Source organism: Chiloscyllium plagiosum, unplaced genomic scaffold (assembly GCF_037043375.1).
Source record: "Chiloscyllium plagiosum isolate Xiang-an unplaced genomic scaffold, Cpla_swu_hap1 HiC_scaffold_7, whole genome shotgun sequence".
NCBI classification, from domain to species: Eukaryota; Metazoa; Chordata; class Chondrichthyes; order Orectolobiformes; family Hemiscylliidae; genus Chiloscyllium; species Chiloscyllium plagiosum.
Genome location: NW_028270145.1, coordinates 24,467,531 through 24,485,451, shown reverse-complemented (window position 1 = coordinate 24,485,451; position 17,921 = coordinate 24,467,531). Strand labels below are relative to the sequence as shown.

The window sequence follows — 17,921 nt, the reverse complement described above, 5'->3', positions numbered from 1 at the left end:
CCATGATTTGTGCACATCAAGACCAATAGGATTTAGGGTCTACGGAGAGTTATTTCTGAAATTTGACTTGAATTCTGCAAAGAATTTCCAACATCACTGTGAAGCCGATTTAGATTTTCAGCTCAGAAGCGGTTTTCAGGATCACACCAGACAGGAGGGAGACAGTGTCAGTGAAGATTTTAATTTGTACCCAGGAGGGTCCAGGACAGACAGCTATTTTTAGCTGCGAGAATGAGTCATGTGAGCAGCCAGCCCCACAGGGGATAACATCTGTTACTATCAAACAAAATCAACCAGAGGTTTCATCTTGGATATACACCATGAAAAGAATTTCACCACCTCAGGATCACTAAAATTAAAAGCTGAAAATATCAACCCAAATAGTCATTATTTATTATCATATGGATTACAGAACATTTCTGATCCATGCCTATAATTACAGCGCCATCCAATCTCTTTTATTATACAATCTCCATTCGATGATCAGTAATCCTCAGCATGCTGATTACTCGCCATTCATTGTCTTTGCCATTCTATTTAAAGAAAACAGATGCTAAAAGCTTGATTCATTTTCACAGTTTCTGCAAACTAGAACACATTCGGTGAAGTTATTTTGAATCTTTTCACTGGTGATGCACATGTGAAATACTGAAAATATTCTCAGAGATTTGATAATACGATAAATTTATTGTCACGCAAAAATTATTTTGACACATCCATCAGTTAATCTTTTCTGTCGGGCGAGGAGTCCTCAAGATGCCGTATCATTGGATAATATTAAAATGCTGACAACAACATGCAATTCTAGAGCAGAGATTAGCTTAGTTTCGGAGCACTTTTAAAAAGCAAAAAAAGAATAAACAGCATAAAAACAAGAAAAATCAGTGTGAAGGAAGAAGGGGTCAAAAAGCATCGTTCAATATTTTGGGTTTTTATGAGACTTTTGAAAGACAGCAGAACAGCAGTAAAGCGGAAGTGACTCACAAGAGCATATCAAAGAAAATGGACAAACAGACTGAAGCAAAGGTTTCTGGTGGCTCTGCAAGCCAGAGCTGTTTACCAGAAAAACACTAAAGAGGACATTCATCCCATTGTTTCTGTACCACTCAGTACAAAAACAAGTCACATCGCATAAATCCTGCCTTTTCCCAGCACATAAAAACTGGTTGGGGGCATAGTCTAAGAATTAGGGAAATCTGCAGCCCTTCCCTCATCAATCAACTTTGTCACTTCCTCAAAGAATTCTATTAAGTTGGTAAGACATGCCCATCCCTGCACAAAACCATGTTGCGTATCACTGAGAAGCCCAAAGTGAAATAATAGATCCCATTCCTCAGTATTTTCTCCAGCAGCTTCCCTGATGGAAGGTTCATTGGTCTATAATTACCTGGATATTTCTTGCTACTTTTCTTTAACAAGGGGACAACATTAGCAATTCTCCAGTCCTGCAGTTGTCCCCCGCATCACAAATGCTAGTCTTCAGCCAATTCAATTCACTCCACATGACATCAAAAAACAGCTGGAAGCACTAATACTGTGAAGACTATGGGCTCTGACAGCATAGTACTGAACACTTGTTCTCCATAACTTTCCATACCCACAGCCAAGCTGCTCCAGTTCAGCTACATCACCCAATGTGGAAAATTGCCCAGGGATATCTTGCACACAAAAAGCAACACGAATCTCAAATGCCAAATACCACCCTACCAGCCTACTCTCGATCATCACTAAAGCGATGGAAGGAGGTCATCAATAGTGCTAACAAGCAGCACCTGATCAGCAATAACCTGCTCAGCACCCAAGGACAAACTAGATGGACAATAAATGCTGGCCCAGCCACTGACATCCATATATTCTAAATGAGTAAAACAAAGTTCCCTGCTTTTGCATTCTCATTTTATCTTGCTTGTCCTCTATCTTTTGATGAAGATTTATCACTTCAAATTCTCATTTAAATTTAACCCGGTAACTGTTTGTCCAATCCACTCCACCAACCTGTCTATGCACTCCTGAAGTTCATCTTTATCGTCCTCACATTTCACATTGCTTCTGAGTTTTTTTAAATCATCTGTAAATTTTCAAAATGCACAAAGGAAAAGAATAGCCTTGAAGGAATCTCAAAGTGAAGAAGGAGATCTATGCTTTCAGGGGAAGAGGATCAGGCATGGTCAAGAGTCTTTGACCATTTGCACAATAAGAAAAATAAACACAATGACATCTGCTGAGAATGAAGGGGCCAGTGGATCTCTGTCGATTTCCAGAAGACATTTGAGACAGTCCCAAATTGAAGATTATTTTGGAAAACAAAGACTCATGATATAGGGGGAAACATATCGGAATGGATACAAGATCAGCTGGCTAACAGGAAGTATAACGAGGTCATTTTCTGATTGGTAAATGATAATGAGAGGTTTGCCACATGAATCAGGGCTCGGGCCACAAGCTTTGATGACTCATCAAATGTCTAGGATTGAAAGGTGGTTTCGAAATATAATGGTTGAAATTATCAGAAAGACTAGATTGGAAAGCCATTTATGAAGACGTCATAAGAAGGTATAAATATAAATGAAGTTAGTGGGCAAATGGGGTATAATATGTGAAAATGTGAAATTGCCCATTTGGCAGAAAGAGTAAATCAAGAAATATATCACCTAAACGCTGAGACACAGAGAGATTGATGTGTCCAAGTTGCAAAAGGTTGGTATGTATGAACAGTAAGTCATTTATCACAAGACAACTTGATTATAAAAGTGAGGTGGTTTTGTTTAAGTTATACAGATTATTGGCGAATACAGATCTGGAATCCAGTGCTCTGTATTGGTCTGCTTACTTAAGGATGCAAGCAAAAACGTTGGAAGTTGTTTAGAGGAGGCTTACGAGACTAATACGTGGATTGAGCGGGTTGTCTGATGAGGGAAAGCTGGACAGTCTAAGCTTGTATTTATCAGACTAAGAGATGACTAAACTGAAACATATGAAATCCTGAGGACTCTCAACAGCATGGATATGCTTCCTTTTGCGGGAGAAACAAGAACTCGAGGTCAGAGTTTGAGAATCAGATGTCGACCACTTAACGCAAAGCAAAGGAGAATTCTTTTTCACAGTGTCACAAGTCTTCAAAGAATTCTCCTCAAAAGGAGATGGAAGCAGAGTCTGTGAATGTTTTGATAGCAAGGATAGATTCTCAAGAAGATGGGAAGGAATGTAGAATAATCAGATCAGCCACAATCTTACTGAGCAGCAACAGGCTCCTTGGGCAAAATGGCTTACTGAAAACTCCAGATACCTCTGATCGACCCACAAACCTGATCAACAAGATTCTAACTTATGCATTCTGCTAAAATCTGCTTTTAACCCATGTAAAACATCTCTCACTCACTGAATAGTCTTGCTCTTTCTCCAAACTTTGTCTCTCTTCCCACTCCCTTCCAATTATCCCCCTAAAACTGAAACTAACAAGATAAACTTTCTATGTGAACTGCTAAAGACAGTTCAGCAACTATATGAATCAATTCAAGAGCCTGTTTTTCCTTTCATCTCAAGAGTTAGGGGTGTTTTTGTCCACCAGAAATGCCAGATTCGAAATTCGCCCACACATCCTGTGCTTTGGCAAATGCATCCAAGCATTCCAAATTTATAGCCTTTGCAATACTTCTCAACCTGTATGGGCTGAGTCAGTAATTAGACATCCCCTAAAGGTCACATATTTTCTCACACCATGTTAAAGATAAATGTGAATATGTAAACTCCTGCACAATAGTAGACTGCTGAAGTCCATGCAAACTCAATGATTTAAAACTGAACTTTCAGGGATTCAAATCAAAAATATGCAGACATGCGAGAAATACAAAACCAAGGAAGCCCAAGGCTGCAGAAGGTTATCAAACACTCCACTGGTCACGATGGAAAGGTTGATAATTGGTACAGTTTGCTGACGTGATTATTCAATAATCAAAAGGCAAAGCTTAGATAGACAAAGTCAGAATATTTTTCCAGTAAGTAGGTGGCTGCAAATCCTGGATCTCATCAACTGTAAATCTGCTATAACTCAGACACAAATTAAACCTGGTTTACACAATAAAAGAGACTCATAATTCAATTGGTGCCAATTTTTTTTTTAATGCTATATAAATTATGAGGTGGAGGGGGGCTCAGGGCAAGGATTTGGTCCACATTACGTTTAAGTGGAGGGTCTGTGAATCATGATTTGCCCATATCCATTATCATGGAGCAGTGCCTTACATGGTCACCTCAAATAAATACAGTGCAGTACAACCAACAGTGGGGTGGAAGTGGGGGGGGGGGGCGCGCACAATAAAGGCCGGAGGAAATATCACAGAAGCGCTTCACAGGAGGCTCCCAAGCACTGAGGATGTCACCGAGACAGGGGACGAAACATCTGCAAAACAAATTCCCAGCTTGGCGAACAGAGCCACAACAACGAGCACCCGAGCTACAAATCTTCTCACAAACTTTTAATGACCACCTTCTTTCTGAAACTGATGTTCAGTGTTCCTGGATGCACTATCATTCTGAAACATTTTCCTGAGAAATTCCTGTTGGGTCAAGACTTCTGTGTCTCTGCTTCCATCACAGATCTTGTCCTGATTACATCATCTCATGGTCACAATGGCACTGGAATCATAACCCTACTACCTCAAACAAGAAGCCCTCTGCCTTTCTTGATATTAAAGCACTGGGTTCTTTAAAACAAACACACAGCACAGCCCTTCCACAAATTCAGATCAAACAAAAGTCAGTCAATAATGCAGGACCTGCACTTCAACATGCACATGACTGGTACTCTAATACAGCTGTCACCTCCTCACCTAATGCAGCTAAATACTTGTTTTGTGACACTTGAAGCGAATATGTTAGAGGAGCTGTATGGCCCAAATAGAATGCCAAATCAGCGAAGACTGACTGACATCACGTTTGGACCAGATCAGAGGGGTTCATACATGTAGGACACTGCTCCATGCAAACTGTGCTATAAGGAACTGAACTGCTCCCTCAAAAAAAGCCTCTGGATTCTTTAACAGCACGTCCTGCAGCACTCCAGATACAAACTCCAGAGCAACATTGATAGCTCATTAGGGTTATTAAAAAACACAGAAGTTCCAGTATAGAATAAAAATCTAACATACAACACACCAGCATCAAAAAACATAAGTTCATAAAATGTTACTGGAGCCAGTAGCAGCAAAGTGCAATGGCAGGGTAGTTTTTTTTTTAAACACAATCAGAACATTTCAGGACAAAGTTTGCCCACCAAAAGAGCTATTATCTCACCAGCAATGTTCAATACAAATTGTTAACTCAACCTTTCTTTTGTTTCAGCCAACTTGGAATGATGAAGCACTTTGCTATTTTAAACAATTAAACCCACCCAGAAACAAAACATTGCAATATGGTAACACACCTATGCATTTCAAACAAATGAAACTTATACTAAATTAGGAAGTGCCACTGGCTACCTTGCTGCTGAGCAAAACATTTAATACAGCATACAGCCTTTTGAAACAATTTTGCAGTAAACTAGGTAGGAATTCACTGACAATAATTAAACAATAGTTGCAAATCTGGACATGTCAAGTACTGTAGGAAAAAAGCCCTTCTCTCATTCAGTGATGTTGGATGATGTACAATAATTGTGTGTTGACTTCCTTGAATATGTCAACATAAAAAGTATTCCAAAGTCAGTTCAAAAGCAAAATATGTGGGCATTTTATATACTTTGGACACATACACCTAAAAGTATCGTAAATATCTGAAACAGAGCATTCACCCTTCCAGCCCACTCTGCCCTTCAATGAGATGATGACTGATATTCTACTTCAACATAATTTCCTGTACTACTCCCATATCCTTTAATGTGTTAAATATGTAGAAATATAATCGATCTGTCTTAAAACATAATCAAGGACACCGCCTCCAAAATCCTCTTGGGTATAGAATTGCAAAGATTCTTCACCTTCTGAGCAGATTCATCCTGATCTCAGTCCTAAATACATTAAAGAGGAACCTTAGAAAAATGGGCAAAGATGATTCTCATCATTTGGATGATTGTACAGTAAATTACAATTGTTTCAGAACATGCAGTACTGGGTACATTTTACCATCCAACATTACCTTGCATGGAGGCCTGCAGCATTAAATAATACTGCATTTTTATATGGTTTATGTAAAGCAATTACGTATTTTATTACTATTGTAATATCTTGACAACTCCACGTAAGTATTCTGAATTAAACTGGACATGCCATGACTTGAAGAAAGTGAGGACTGCAGAGCTGGAGACCAGAGAACGGCTTATTCCCGAAACGTTGATTCTCCTGCTCCTCGGATGCTGCCTGGCCTGCTGTGTTCTTCCAGCACCACATGCCGTGACTTGAACCCAGACCTTCCAGCCAGAGCCATGGACATGAACACTGTACCACAAGAACCTTGCACAACTCCTCATAGGATTATGGAACCAGGACCAATATATTCCAGATAAACATCAAACTCTCAGGAATGGAATAATTCCTGTTCGGATACAAATTAATGCCCACTCACAAAGCTCATATATTATTCACATTGACGAATCACTTCTGCACCATCTGCTGATTGAGCCCAGTACATGCATTACCATACTGTTCTTCTTTTAATAAAATACAGGATGCAGAGTACAAAAGCAAGGAGGTCTTGCTGAACTTATACAAGACACTTGCTAGGTCTCAGTTGCAGTACTCTGAACACAGTTTTGGGTGCCACACGAAGGCTTGAGAGTATTGCAGAGAGGTCAAAAGACATTTACAAAAATGATTTCAGGGGTGAGAAACTTGAGTTACAAGGATAGTTTGGAGAAGTTGGGACTGTTTTCTTTGGACAGTACATGGCTAATAGAAGATCCATAGAAGTTTCCAAAATCACAAGAGGTTTGGATAGAGCAGACAGGGAGACACAGATCCTGCTTGTAAAAGGATCAAGAACAAGAAGATACAGATCGCAAGTGATTTGTAAATGCACCTTTGCATTTCAAGAAGTCTTTTTTTACCTCCATCAGTGTGGTTCAGGGCTGTCCCTGATGAATGACACTATCTCATTCAGAGATAGGAGTAGCTAACTCATGCTGAATGAGGTGATGAAGGGCCAAAACGTCAATTCTCCTGCTCCTCGGATGCTGCCTGACTTCTATGCTTTTCCGCACCACACCTTTCAACTGCAATGGCAGTCTCCCTACTTATGAGTCTGGAGGCCTTGGTTGAAGCCTCACCTGCTCCAGAGGAGTCCAGCAACATCTCTGAGCAGGTCCATGAGAAAGTAACCATGCTGAATACAGGGAAAGTCAAAGATGCTGGTTTTGGTATGTGATAAGGTGTGAGGAGGGAGAAGCAATCGTGGGAGAAGCAACAGCACCTTGAAGTTGTACAGCATCTTAACTGTCCGAGAAGAATTTTAACAAAATTGACAGCAAAACAAGTAAGTGCATATGTCGACAGATGGCCAAACTAGTGCCCTCTGACATCTGACAAACCATTTCTCAAAGTCTGCGTATTGCTCACATTGACAAATCACTTCAGCACCATCTGCTGGTTGCACTAGCATACTGCAGCCTAAGATTTATTAAAAGGTGTGGAGAAACAAAAACTTCGTCCAAGAGGTTAGTCTTAAGAAGCATCTTCAAAGGAGATGGAGGAAATTTTAATGATTTGAGTCCAGCTGGCCAAGAGCACAGCGACCAAAAGCATGATTAAAACTCAAGATAAAGGAGCTGGAATGTGTGAAGTGCAGAGATCTCAAAAGGGTTGTGGGAATGAATGTGATCACAGATAGGGAAGAGCAAGGCCGTGTACAATGTGAAAACAATGGCAAGAGTTTTATAACACAGATTGGGAGCCTATGTTGTTCAGTGAGCACAGGGTGATGGAAATCAAGAAGCTGCAGCTGCAATCTTGGTGGGATTTGAAGTGGGAGAAATAATGACACACCAATACTTTCCATCACTCCCCAAAACTTGATGACTGGGAACTCGCAAGCTGGGCAGATGGATCAAAGTGATTACCGCAAGTGAGCTGTACCCCAGGTAAGGAAATAATGGTCTGCTCAAATATGAAGCCTCACGGAGATGAAAATTTCCAATTCAAGAGTTTTAAAAAACACATTTACTTCCAGATCATAAGAGCAAATTACTGCAGATGCTGGAATATGTACTGAAAACAACAAATGTCTGACCACAATGGATCAGACAGCATCCATGGAGAGAGAGAAAGTTCAAGTTTTGATGACTGTTCATCTCCACTCAAAACATTAGCTTACTTTCAGGTCAACTGTCATCATTTCAAGAGAAGGATTCAGGAAGGAAAGTCACTTTAACTGTCAGTAACTGTTGTTGGGGCTCTTTGACAAGAGCCAGTTTCATTCATCATTCAAGAGCATAAGTAGGAAACTTCAATTCTTTCAATGTATTGAGAAATAAAACCCGAACAGGAAAGTAAGAAATAAAAATAGCAAAGGCTGTAAATATTTAGCAGGTCATGGCAACACCTGTGTGAAGAGAGAAATGCTTCAGCTTGTTTCAGAACTGTGTAAAGTTGGAAATGGAAGAGCAAGGGGTGGTGAGACCAGGACAAAACACAAGTCTATGATATGGTGAAAGTCAGAAGAGATTGAATGTGAGAGGAGTTAGTACACAGGGCAAAAAGGAACAGTAATGAGGCAAGTAGCGAAGAATGTACCCAGTGCAGTTGTGCTGCAGTCTGGAAAAAAGGCTTCAGAAAAGAATATAAAATGGAGCAGCAGTATGATCAGAAATTGCTGAACCCACATTAAGTTCAGAAGGCTGTCAAGTATATTGAGGCTCACTGCAAGAGTGCAGCAGGCTGAGGACAGAATGTCAAACAAGGTAGAGAATGCAAATGTCAGACTTCCAGAAACTCAGGGTGATGGCTTTGGACAAAATGGAGACCCACAAAGCAGTCACCTAAACTGTGTCTGGTCTCCCAATGTCGAGAAGAACACATTGAGTTGTGAGTACAGTAAACAAGACTGAAAGATGTACATATAAATTGTCGCTTCGCCTAAATAGAGCATTTAGGGCAAAAGGTTAAAGTGCAGATGTTACATCTTTTCCTGTATTTGCATTGAAAGGTGATGGTGTACAGGAAGTGATTGAAAAGTAGACTAAGATATCACAGAAGGAAAGATACCTTTGAAAGGGAAAGAGGAGAAGCATTCACAGTGGTTGCAATGGCAGAAATAGAATATGGAGACTGGTGGGGTGGAAGGTGAAGACAACCTATCATAGCTCTGGGAGGAGAAAGGGCAAGTGTAGGAAATGTGGTAATGGGTGATGGCATCCTTTCGTTAGGACCAAAGGTATGTCAGAAATGTTATTCATCAACAGAAGAGATACAACAGACAGAGGAACTGGAAGAACAGAATCCTCAAGTAGTAATTGAGGTATTCACAATAGAGGTAATCTGTGCCTAATTCAAATGTGGCAATTACTTTTTATCCCTTGGTAAGCTTTTATTAATAGATTTTTTTTATTTCAAAATATACTTTATTCATAGAAATAAATCTTTGGTACTTGTACAATTTGTCATGTCGTTCATAGATATATACATTGTATGTCTTAACATTACAAAGAACAGATTGAATTAATTGAATTTACAGTTATCCTATTTACAGTTCCCTTTATTAACCATCCAGTCTCTTATTATTTAGCTGTGGCTTCAGCAGAACCCACCTACTGAGTGGGCGCCCTGTTATACGATAGCAAATGAACCTTCTTTAACCCCCAGTTTATGGGGTTACCGTTGTCCATTTGACTGTCCTGTCTGCATCCCCATGGTGAGCACGAACCGCTGGACCTTCGCTGGGCTGAGATAGCTCTCCAGGCCCTCACTGGGGTCATTTACCTGCTCTGGAGTCATTGAGCCAAAGCAAGGGTCCGCACCGTCCAGTTCTGTGTCTGACAATGGGACTGTCAGAGGATCACAGCTCTCAGTTACCTGTAGTTGTGGGGCAATGGGTACCCCCTGGTTCTCACTGGGTGGAGGGTGGACTTGGGGGGGTCCGTTGTTTCCTGGTTGGGAGGAAATGCCCTCCTCTTTATCTATGGCGCTCTGTCTCTTCTTCTGGTGGTGATGACATTGTTTGCGCCCGTCTTCCCCATCCGAAGAGCTGGCCGTCCCTCCCTCGTGCAGCTGTCTTTTCCCCCTTTGCTGGGAGGCTTTGGGGGCCTGGCAGGATTTTCTCTTCCTGTTTTTAACAGGTATCCACTCCTCTGTCTGCTCGATTACCTCCTCCTCCATTGCTTCCATCTGCCCAGCTAGAGCTAGGATCAGCTGCTGTGTCTCTCCGCTGGCTGCCACCTCCTCCACTCTGGCCTGTTCTTCTTTCTGGGAGCCACCAGACTCTGTTTCCCTGCTATCTGGGTGGACCTTACTGGTCTTTGGGGGTCCATGGCTCGCATTGCCATCTCCAGCCATCTGTGCGTAAGTGCCCCCCCCCCCCCCCGTCTTGGGCAGGTCTTGTACATGTGGCCCGCCGCTCCGCACAGGTTGCAGCTCTTTTCTTCCTGACAGTCCTTAGTCAGGTGACCCTCCTGTTTGCAGTTCCTGTAGATAGTCCCCTTGCAATCCGCCGCCACGTGTCCCGACTTCCCGCAGGTTCGGCACACTTTCGGCTGCCCTGCATATGTCAGGTAGCCTCTGTTCCCTCCAACTGCGAAGCTCGAGGGTGGGTGGAGAATGTTCCCATTGCCATTGACCCTCAGAGTCACCCTGACCTGCCGCTTACTGGTCCAGATCCCAAAGGGGTCGATCACATCGGTGGTTTCTCCCTCAATTTGGACGTACCTTCCCAGGAAGGTCAGGACATCAGCCACTGGAACATAGGGGTTGTACATATGGATTGTAACAACCCGATTCCTCTGTGCAGGAAGCACACACAATGGGATCGCCGACAAGATGGAAAACAGCGGCTCCTCTTCCTTCTGCTTGAAGACCTTCAGGAGCTGTTCGCACTGCTTCACACTCCTAAAGGTCACATCAAAGTAGCCTGCCCCAGGGAAATCCTGCAGGCAGTACACGTCCGCTGCAGCAAACCCATAGCATCCCAACAGTACTTTCTTAATAAACAGGATGCAGTCGACCGGTGTATGATCCTCTACCTTCTTCACAGTCACCCTGACTGTGTTTCGAAACCCCTGCCCAGGGCTGTGGGCAGCAGTTAAGGCCATAGCTCTGAGGTTGGCTGGTCCCTGAGTTGGTGTTAGGCCGAAGCCAGCATGAAGATCCACCAAAGCACAACCAAACGATCCTCCAACGTCCAATCACGATCCAACGATGATCTCCACTAGCTCTGATGATTCGCAACTCGACCCCTGTCCTGATAAGAACAGACACTTGATCTTAGCCAAAAGGCCGAGAAGCGATTATTAATAGATGCTCGTGATGACCATAAACCTGTCAGTTGACAGGTTGATTAAAATGCAATTCAAGGACTGGACTTACTGGGGTTCTCACTTCACACTCAAAGTCAGAGAGGAGTTCAATTACGTTTTAATCAACACAACCACTCAGGACATGAGTTTAAACTGTTAATTGACCTTGAGCACATTTTCCTACAACAGTGATTTGGGACCTGGTGGTGAAATGAAACTGCAAGAGCAATGAACTTCCAGAGAATTCCACACAATGGGCTGGCAATTTTTTAAAAACATAAAAATACAACAATTTGCAATCTGCTATAAATTAATGAAAAATAACGGGCAAGTTGCATTGAACGTCATGTATCTATGCTATTTATTCAATGTTTTAAAAAATGTATTTTTTAAGATAAAACATTCCACTTGCCAGGATTTACCAGCTGTTAGGATTCAGGTTGTATGGCTTGCATTCGTTAAGCTCCTTGCACTCCCACCTTCTGGGAGAGATGGTGAGCTGGGGGAAATACAAATATTGGCAAGATCAAAATGTGCTTGATGTTAAGCATCCCACAGCACCAACAGCTTAAGCACATTTTAAACTTGTGCTTTTTGCTGCAGTCATGATACTGTGTCCTGTACTCAGCGCCTGACATCACAGTATTCTCTGCCTGTTCCTTTGTCTCTGTCCTCATACCCTAAGCCGTTCCAATAAAGCTCACTATGAACCCTAGGAACATTTTCTCATTGCCTTTGCTGTCATCTTTTGGACTACAGGTTAAACCGAACATTAAGTAAAATGGAAACTTGGTAGCTGATGCAACCTGAGTAAAAGATTCACGACGTGATATAAGGAAAAGAAGCCCTTCCTATCAGGAGGACTTGTCCCTCCAACACAAACAAGAAAACCATCAGAAAGGGGAGCCAACTTTCCACAAGTGGTTGTAATTTCTACATTAACTGTGAATGGACAACAAAATAGTTTGAGGTATAAAGACAGACAAGGGAATGATATACAGATGAGCCCATCCTGGACAACAGTATATAGGAGAACACCAAAATCCAGTCTAAAAATCAACAATGGGAAAAGAAACAAAATTAATGCGTACTCTTTTAAAAAAAAACATTTTGGTTTGATTAAGTCTACAAAGATGGAGAGGAAAGGGCTTAGATGCAACAGCGGTCATGGTGCAGGAGACAACCTAGAGTCCTAATTCTGACACCCACAAATAACTGCCCTCGACCTCTCTCTCACTTTGTTGCATATAGTTTCTGCATACAATTCACAGACAGAGAGTGCAAGTCACACTTCTGCTTCTGATGCTTGTGAATCATGTACCTAAGTGTGATGAAATTCTAGCCAAGAATTTTCAAGTTTGGACCTTGTGGAGGACAAATGTAGAGTATTGCTAATATGGAAACCGAGCGTGAAACAACATGAATGACTGACATAAGTTTCCATGGGCAGGAGTGACCAAATTCACTGAACTCTTCGACGTGGACATGGATTCCAACAAGTTCCAGCTCAGAGGTGCATTCCTTGGTGAAGTACACAGATATTTCAGATTTCAATCAGTCAAACAAAGTCTGTTGCAAGCATATTTTTCCAAGTGTAAAATATAGTGGTAAGTGTCAGTATATTTTGTTTGCAGTATCCATGCAGTGACAAAAGCACAGGCTGCCAATGAGTTTTGAAAACAAGCTTCACAATTAGTGAGAACTTCATGCCTTCAGTAAACTGCTGTTTGGCCTATAACAAACAGGACTCATCAGCAATATCAGTTCAGACTAACCAAACACAACTGGGTTGGACAAAGTGAAGAAAAACATTTTCTGAAGTTCCAGCAACCAAAGCTTTTCCCCATAACACAAGGTTGTAGGAAGTAATCACAGAAGTCTGATGACCCTAAGAAAACTGATCTATCAAAACATATGTATCGAATTCCAGAACCTTACCTTTCCTACTGGACACCACAGTCTTAGAATCGACATCCAGATTCTGAATAAGTATCTTTGGATCAATTCTAGTTCCAGCAAACAGTGAGGTAGGTAACTGATCGACATCCTGAAAAGTGCAACAAAATATCCCTTGGTCGCAACTGATACCTCCTCCTTTCACCGTGATATTTTGAGGTTTAAAATGCTTGCTTCAATCCTAACAACAAACCGATCTCATAAAGAGCCACAATAAATTCTCCTGTCACCTCAGTGCTGCCCTTTCCTTGCATTTCCCCCAACTTGCTCCACATCTTCTAGCATTTACACTCATTCTCCGATCCCATCACCTAATCACCCTACGTTAGCACCATCTGTCTTATTTAACCTTCTTGCTCTCCACCCAGCCAGTGCCTTTGTTAACCCCATTCCCCCCCAACCTCATTGCCCCTTCACCCTTCTTCCCCACCAACCTCATTGCCCCTTCACCCTTCTTCCCCACCAACCTCATTGCCCCTTCACCCTTCTTCCCCACCTCAGTCATGCACATAAAAACCAACAGAACTTGGCATGCCGTAAATCAGTAACAACAACAGAAATGGCTGGCAAAGCTCAGCAGCTTTGGAGAGAAAAACAGAGTTAACTTTTCATGTCCAGTGACCCTTTCTCACAAAAGTTAACTCTGAATTCTCTCCACAGATGCTGTCACACCTGATGAGTTTTTCCAGCAACTTCTGCTTTTGTTGTAGCCTTCCACACGATCACCTCACCCCATCCTTCTCTTCACCCCATCCTTCCACACGATCACCTCAACCCCTCCATTCCCCCACCCCAGCCTTCCACACGATCACCTCACCCCCTCCTTTCCTCCACCTCCATATTCCACACGATCACCTTTCCCCCACCTCAACCATCCAGTTAATCCTCAGCCTTGCAATGTCCACCTTATATTTTTCCCATTGCCTCCTCCACATCCTGTTGTAATACTCTCCCTATCTCTCCACTTTCCCGTCTCTCCCTCCCCACTGCCTTCCCCCACATCTCCCCACTGCCCTGCCCCCATGTCTTCCCCACAAACTCCCCACCGCCCCTCCCCATGTGTGCCGACCACCCCTCCCCCACGTGTCCCCACCGCCCCTCCCCATGTCTCCCCACCGCCCCCCCCCCAGCATCCCGCCCCATGTGTCCACACACCCCTCCCCCACACTCCCCACCACCCCACCCCCATGTGTCCCTATGCCCCTCCCCCACCACCCCACCCCCATGTGTACCCATGCCCCACCACCCGTCCCCATGTGTCACCACCGCCCCTCCCCCACCCCACGTGTCCCCACACCCCTCCCCCCACCCCACCTCATGTGTCCGCACACCCTTCCCCCACACTCCCCCCACACTCCCCCCACCCCGCGTGTCCCCACACCCCTCCCCCACCCCACGTGTCCCCACACCCCTCCCCCACCCCACGTGTCCCCACACCCCACCCCACCCCATGTGTCCCCACACACTCACCACCGCTCCTGTGTCCCCACCGCCTCTCCCGAACACCCTGCCCTCATGCGTCCCCACGTCCCACCTCCACGTCTCCCCACCACGCCCCCACACTCCCCCCCCCGCCCCTCCCTCACGTCTCCCCCCCCCGCCCGGCCCCCACACTCCCCCCGTGTCTCCCCACCCCCAGGTGACACACTGATACGTGTCTCACGTGTCTCTCTCCCCCCCGCCTCCCTCATGCTCTCACCCTCCTCACCACCTTCCTGTCTCCCCCTGGTGGTGGTGGTGGAGGCGGCGGCGGTGGCTCGGGCTCGCTTCGTGCCCGTCTCTCAACGTTCAGCTTGACCGCGGCCGCGTGCAGCCTGCGGCGGACCCTCCGCTCCTTGCCCACCATCTCCGAGCGAGCGACCCGGACCTAACACCTGCTGCACCCCGACAATCACCACCGTCCGTCCCCATAACCGCTCCGGCTCCCCCGGCAACAAACGTTCCGAGCTGCTCCGTTCCCAGTTGCAGCCCCGTCGCTCACAGAGCTGTGGGCGGAGACAGAGACAGAGCAAGGTACCACATCGGGATACAGGGCTGCACAGCATCTCAAAAGCTGCACCTTCGGGTGGCGGCAAAGAAATATCAATGCTGTCACCCAGCACCAAAAAAACAACCCCGGGGAGTGTGGAAATGTGAAGTTAAAAACAAGTTGCATGGAAACAAGCAGCAACTTTGGAGAGAGAAGCAAGAAGTTTAGTGGAAACCAGAACAGAAGTTGTAGGAAAAGTCGAACCGGGAACATTCCTCGGCACAGTGGACGTTTCCACACTCTGCACCAGCATCCGACACATGGCATCACGGCAACAGCCTCAGTATTCAACACCAACCACTGCCAATCTCCAAACACCATCCTACAACTCATCCGCTTTATCCTCGATCACAACGTCTTCACCTTTGACAACCAGTTCTTCATCCAGACACACAGAACAGCCATGGGGACCAAATTTGCACCCCAATTTGCCAACATTTTTATGCACAGGTTCGAACAAGACTTCTTCTCTATGCAGGATCTCCAACCAACATTATACACCAGGTACATTGACGACATTTTCTTCCTCTGGACCCATGGCGAGGAGTCACTGATAAAACTACACAGTGACATCAACAAGTTTCATCCCACCATCAAACTCACCATGGACTACTCTCAACTATCTGTCTCATTCTTGGACACATGCATCTCCATCAAGGATGAACACTTCAGCACTTCACTCTACCGCAAATCCACAGACTACCTCACAATGCTACACTTCTCCAGCTTCCACCCAAGACATATTAAAACATATGGACAAGCCCTACACATACACCGGATCTGTTCAGATGAGGAGGAACGTGACGGACACCTGGAAGTACTCAAGGATGCCCTCACAAGAACGGGGTACGATGCTCAACTCATTGAGCGCCAGTTCCGACGTGCCACAGCAAGGAACTGTAATGACCTCCTCAGGAGACAGACACGTGCTGCAACCGACAGGGTACCCTTCGTTGTTCAGTATTTCCCAGGAGCTGAAAAATTACGCCATGTTCTTCGTGACCTGCAACACATTATCAATGAGGATGAGCACCTCAGCAAGACCTTCCCCACACCTTCACTGCTTGCCTTTAAACAACCACCAAACCTCAAACAGATCATTGTTCGTAGCAAGCTGCCCAGCTCTCAGGACAACTCCATACAACCCTGTCACAGTAGGCGCTGTAAGACGTATCAGAGTGTGGACATGGGTACCTCCATTACACCTGGGGACACCTCCCACCTTGTACATGGCAGGTACTCATGTGACTCAGCCAACGTTGTCTATCTTATACATTGCAGGCAAGGATGCCCTCAGGCATGGTACATTGGGGAAACCGAGCAAAGGCTACGACAACGGATGAATGGGCATCGCACAACAATCAACAGACAGGAGGGTTCCCTCCCAGTTGGGGAACACTTCAGTGGTCCAGGACATTCGACCTCGGACCTTCGGGTGACCATCCTCCAAGGTGGACTTCGGGACAGGCAGCAGCGAAAAGTGGCCGTGCAGAGGCTGATAGCTAAGTTCGGTACCCATAGGGAGGGCCTCAACCGGGACCTTGGGTTCATGTCACATTACAGGTGACCACCATTGCACTATACACACACACAGATACCCCTACACACACACACACACACACACACACACACACACACTCTCACACACACAGGCACTCCTATACACACATACACATGGACACACATATACACAGATGCGCACACAGACAACCACACACACTCCCATACTCACACATACACCCCCTTACAGACTTAAGACACTCTGCACCCACTACACACACATACACTTTCTCACACTCACAACCCCCAACCCAGACAGACAGACAGACACACACACAGACAAAGACCCACATGCACATGTGGGGTGAATTTGTACTTGCAGGGTTCCATTGTACTTTGATCAAAAAATGCATGAATTCATGTAAAACTCCATTATCTCACTTTTTAGATTAAAATCAATCTAAACATCATGGCATAGACAGAGAACACAGGGGGCTAACACCTTCAACATATTGTCTAGCTATCACCATTGTTAACAGTGAACCTGAGAATGCAACTTTTAAAAAAAAAGTGATTTACACGTGAAAGAAGTGAAACTATCATGGTATTCAAACAGATGAAAGACTCAACAGACAATCAAGGTATTTTTCAATGTATAATTTCAGTTACATCACACTGTAAATTTTTGCTATAAATTCTGTGTGTTAGGATTGAGCCCTCCACAATCACCTGATAAAGGAGCGACGCTCCGAAAGTTAGTGTGCTTCCAATTAAACCTGTTGGACTATAACCTGGTGTTGTGTGATTTTTAACTTTGTACACCCCAGTCCAACACCGGCATCTCCAAATCATTTAGCAGCTCTGGCAGCATCCTGTGCAGGGAAACCAGAGTTAAACAGAACAATTGTTCAAAACGTGAACTCTGATTTCTCTCTGCACAGACTGCTCCCAGACCTGCCCAGCTCTTTCAGCAACTTCTGTTTTTGTTTCTGGTTTACAGCT

At 44.4% G+C, this 17,921-nt stretch overlaps 2 protein-coding genes across 2 annotated transcripts in view; both read right to left on the bottom strand.

Moving 5' to 3' along the window:
* slx9 (SLX9 ribosome biogenesis factor) overlaps window positions 1–15,281 on the bottom strand; it is a 92,032-nt gene extending 76,751 nt beyond the window's left edge. Inside the window, exons 1-2 of the mRNA XM_043693222.2 lie at window positions 15,090–15,281; window positions 13,373–13,481 (exon numbers count right to left, since the gene is read on the bottom strand). Coding sequence (XP_043549157.2) covers window positions 13,373–13,481; window positions 15,090–15,236 — 256 coding nt within the window. The 5' untranslated portion in view covers window positions 15,237–15,281. The remainder of the gene's footprint in view (window positions 1–13,372; window positions 13,482–15,089) is intronic.
* On the bottom strand, window positions 9,521–11,879 carry LOC148149578 (uncharacterized). The gene is made up of 2 exons (XM_087988844.1): window positions 11,857–11,879; window positions 9,521–11,379 (listed from the first exon to the last, which is right to left on the bottom strand). The coding sequence occupies exon 2, from the start codon at window positions 10,476–10,478 to the stop codon at window positions 9,798–9,800; it is 681 nt and encodes a 226-aa protein (XP_087844970.1). The 5' UTR covers window positions 10,479–11,379; window positions 11,857–11,879; the 3' UTR covers window positions 9,521–9,797.
* Window positions 15,282–17,921: the final 2,640 nt, after the last annotated feature.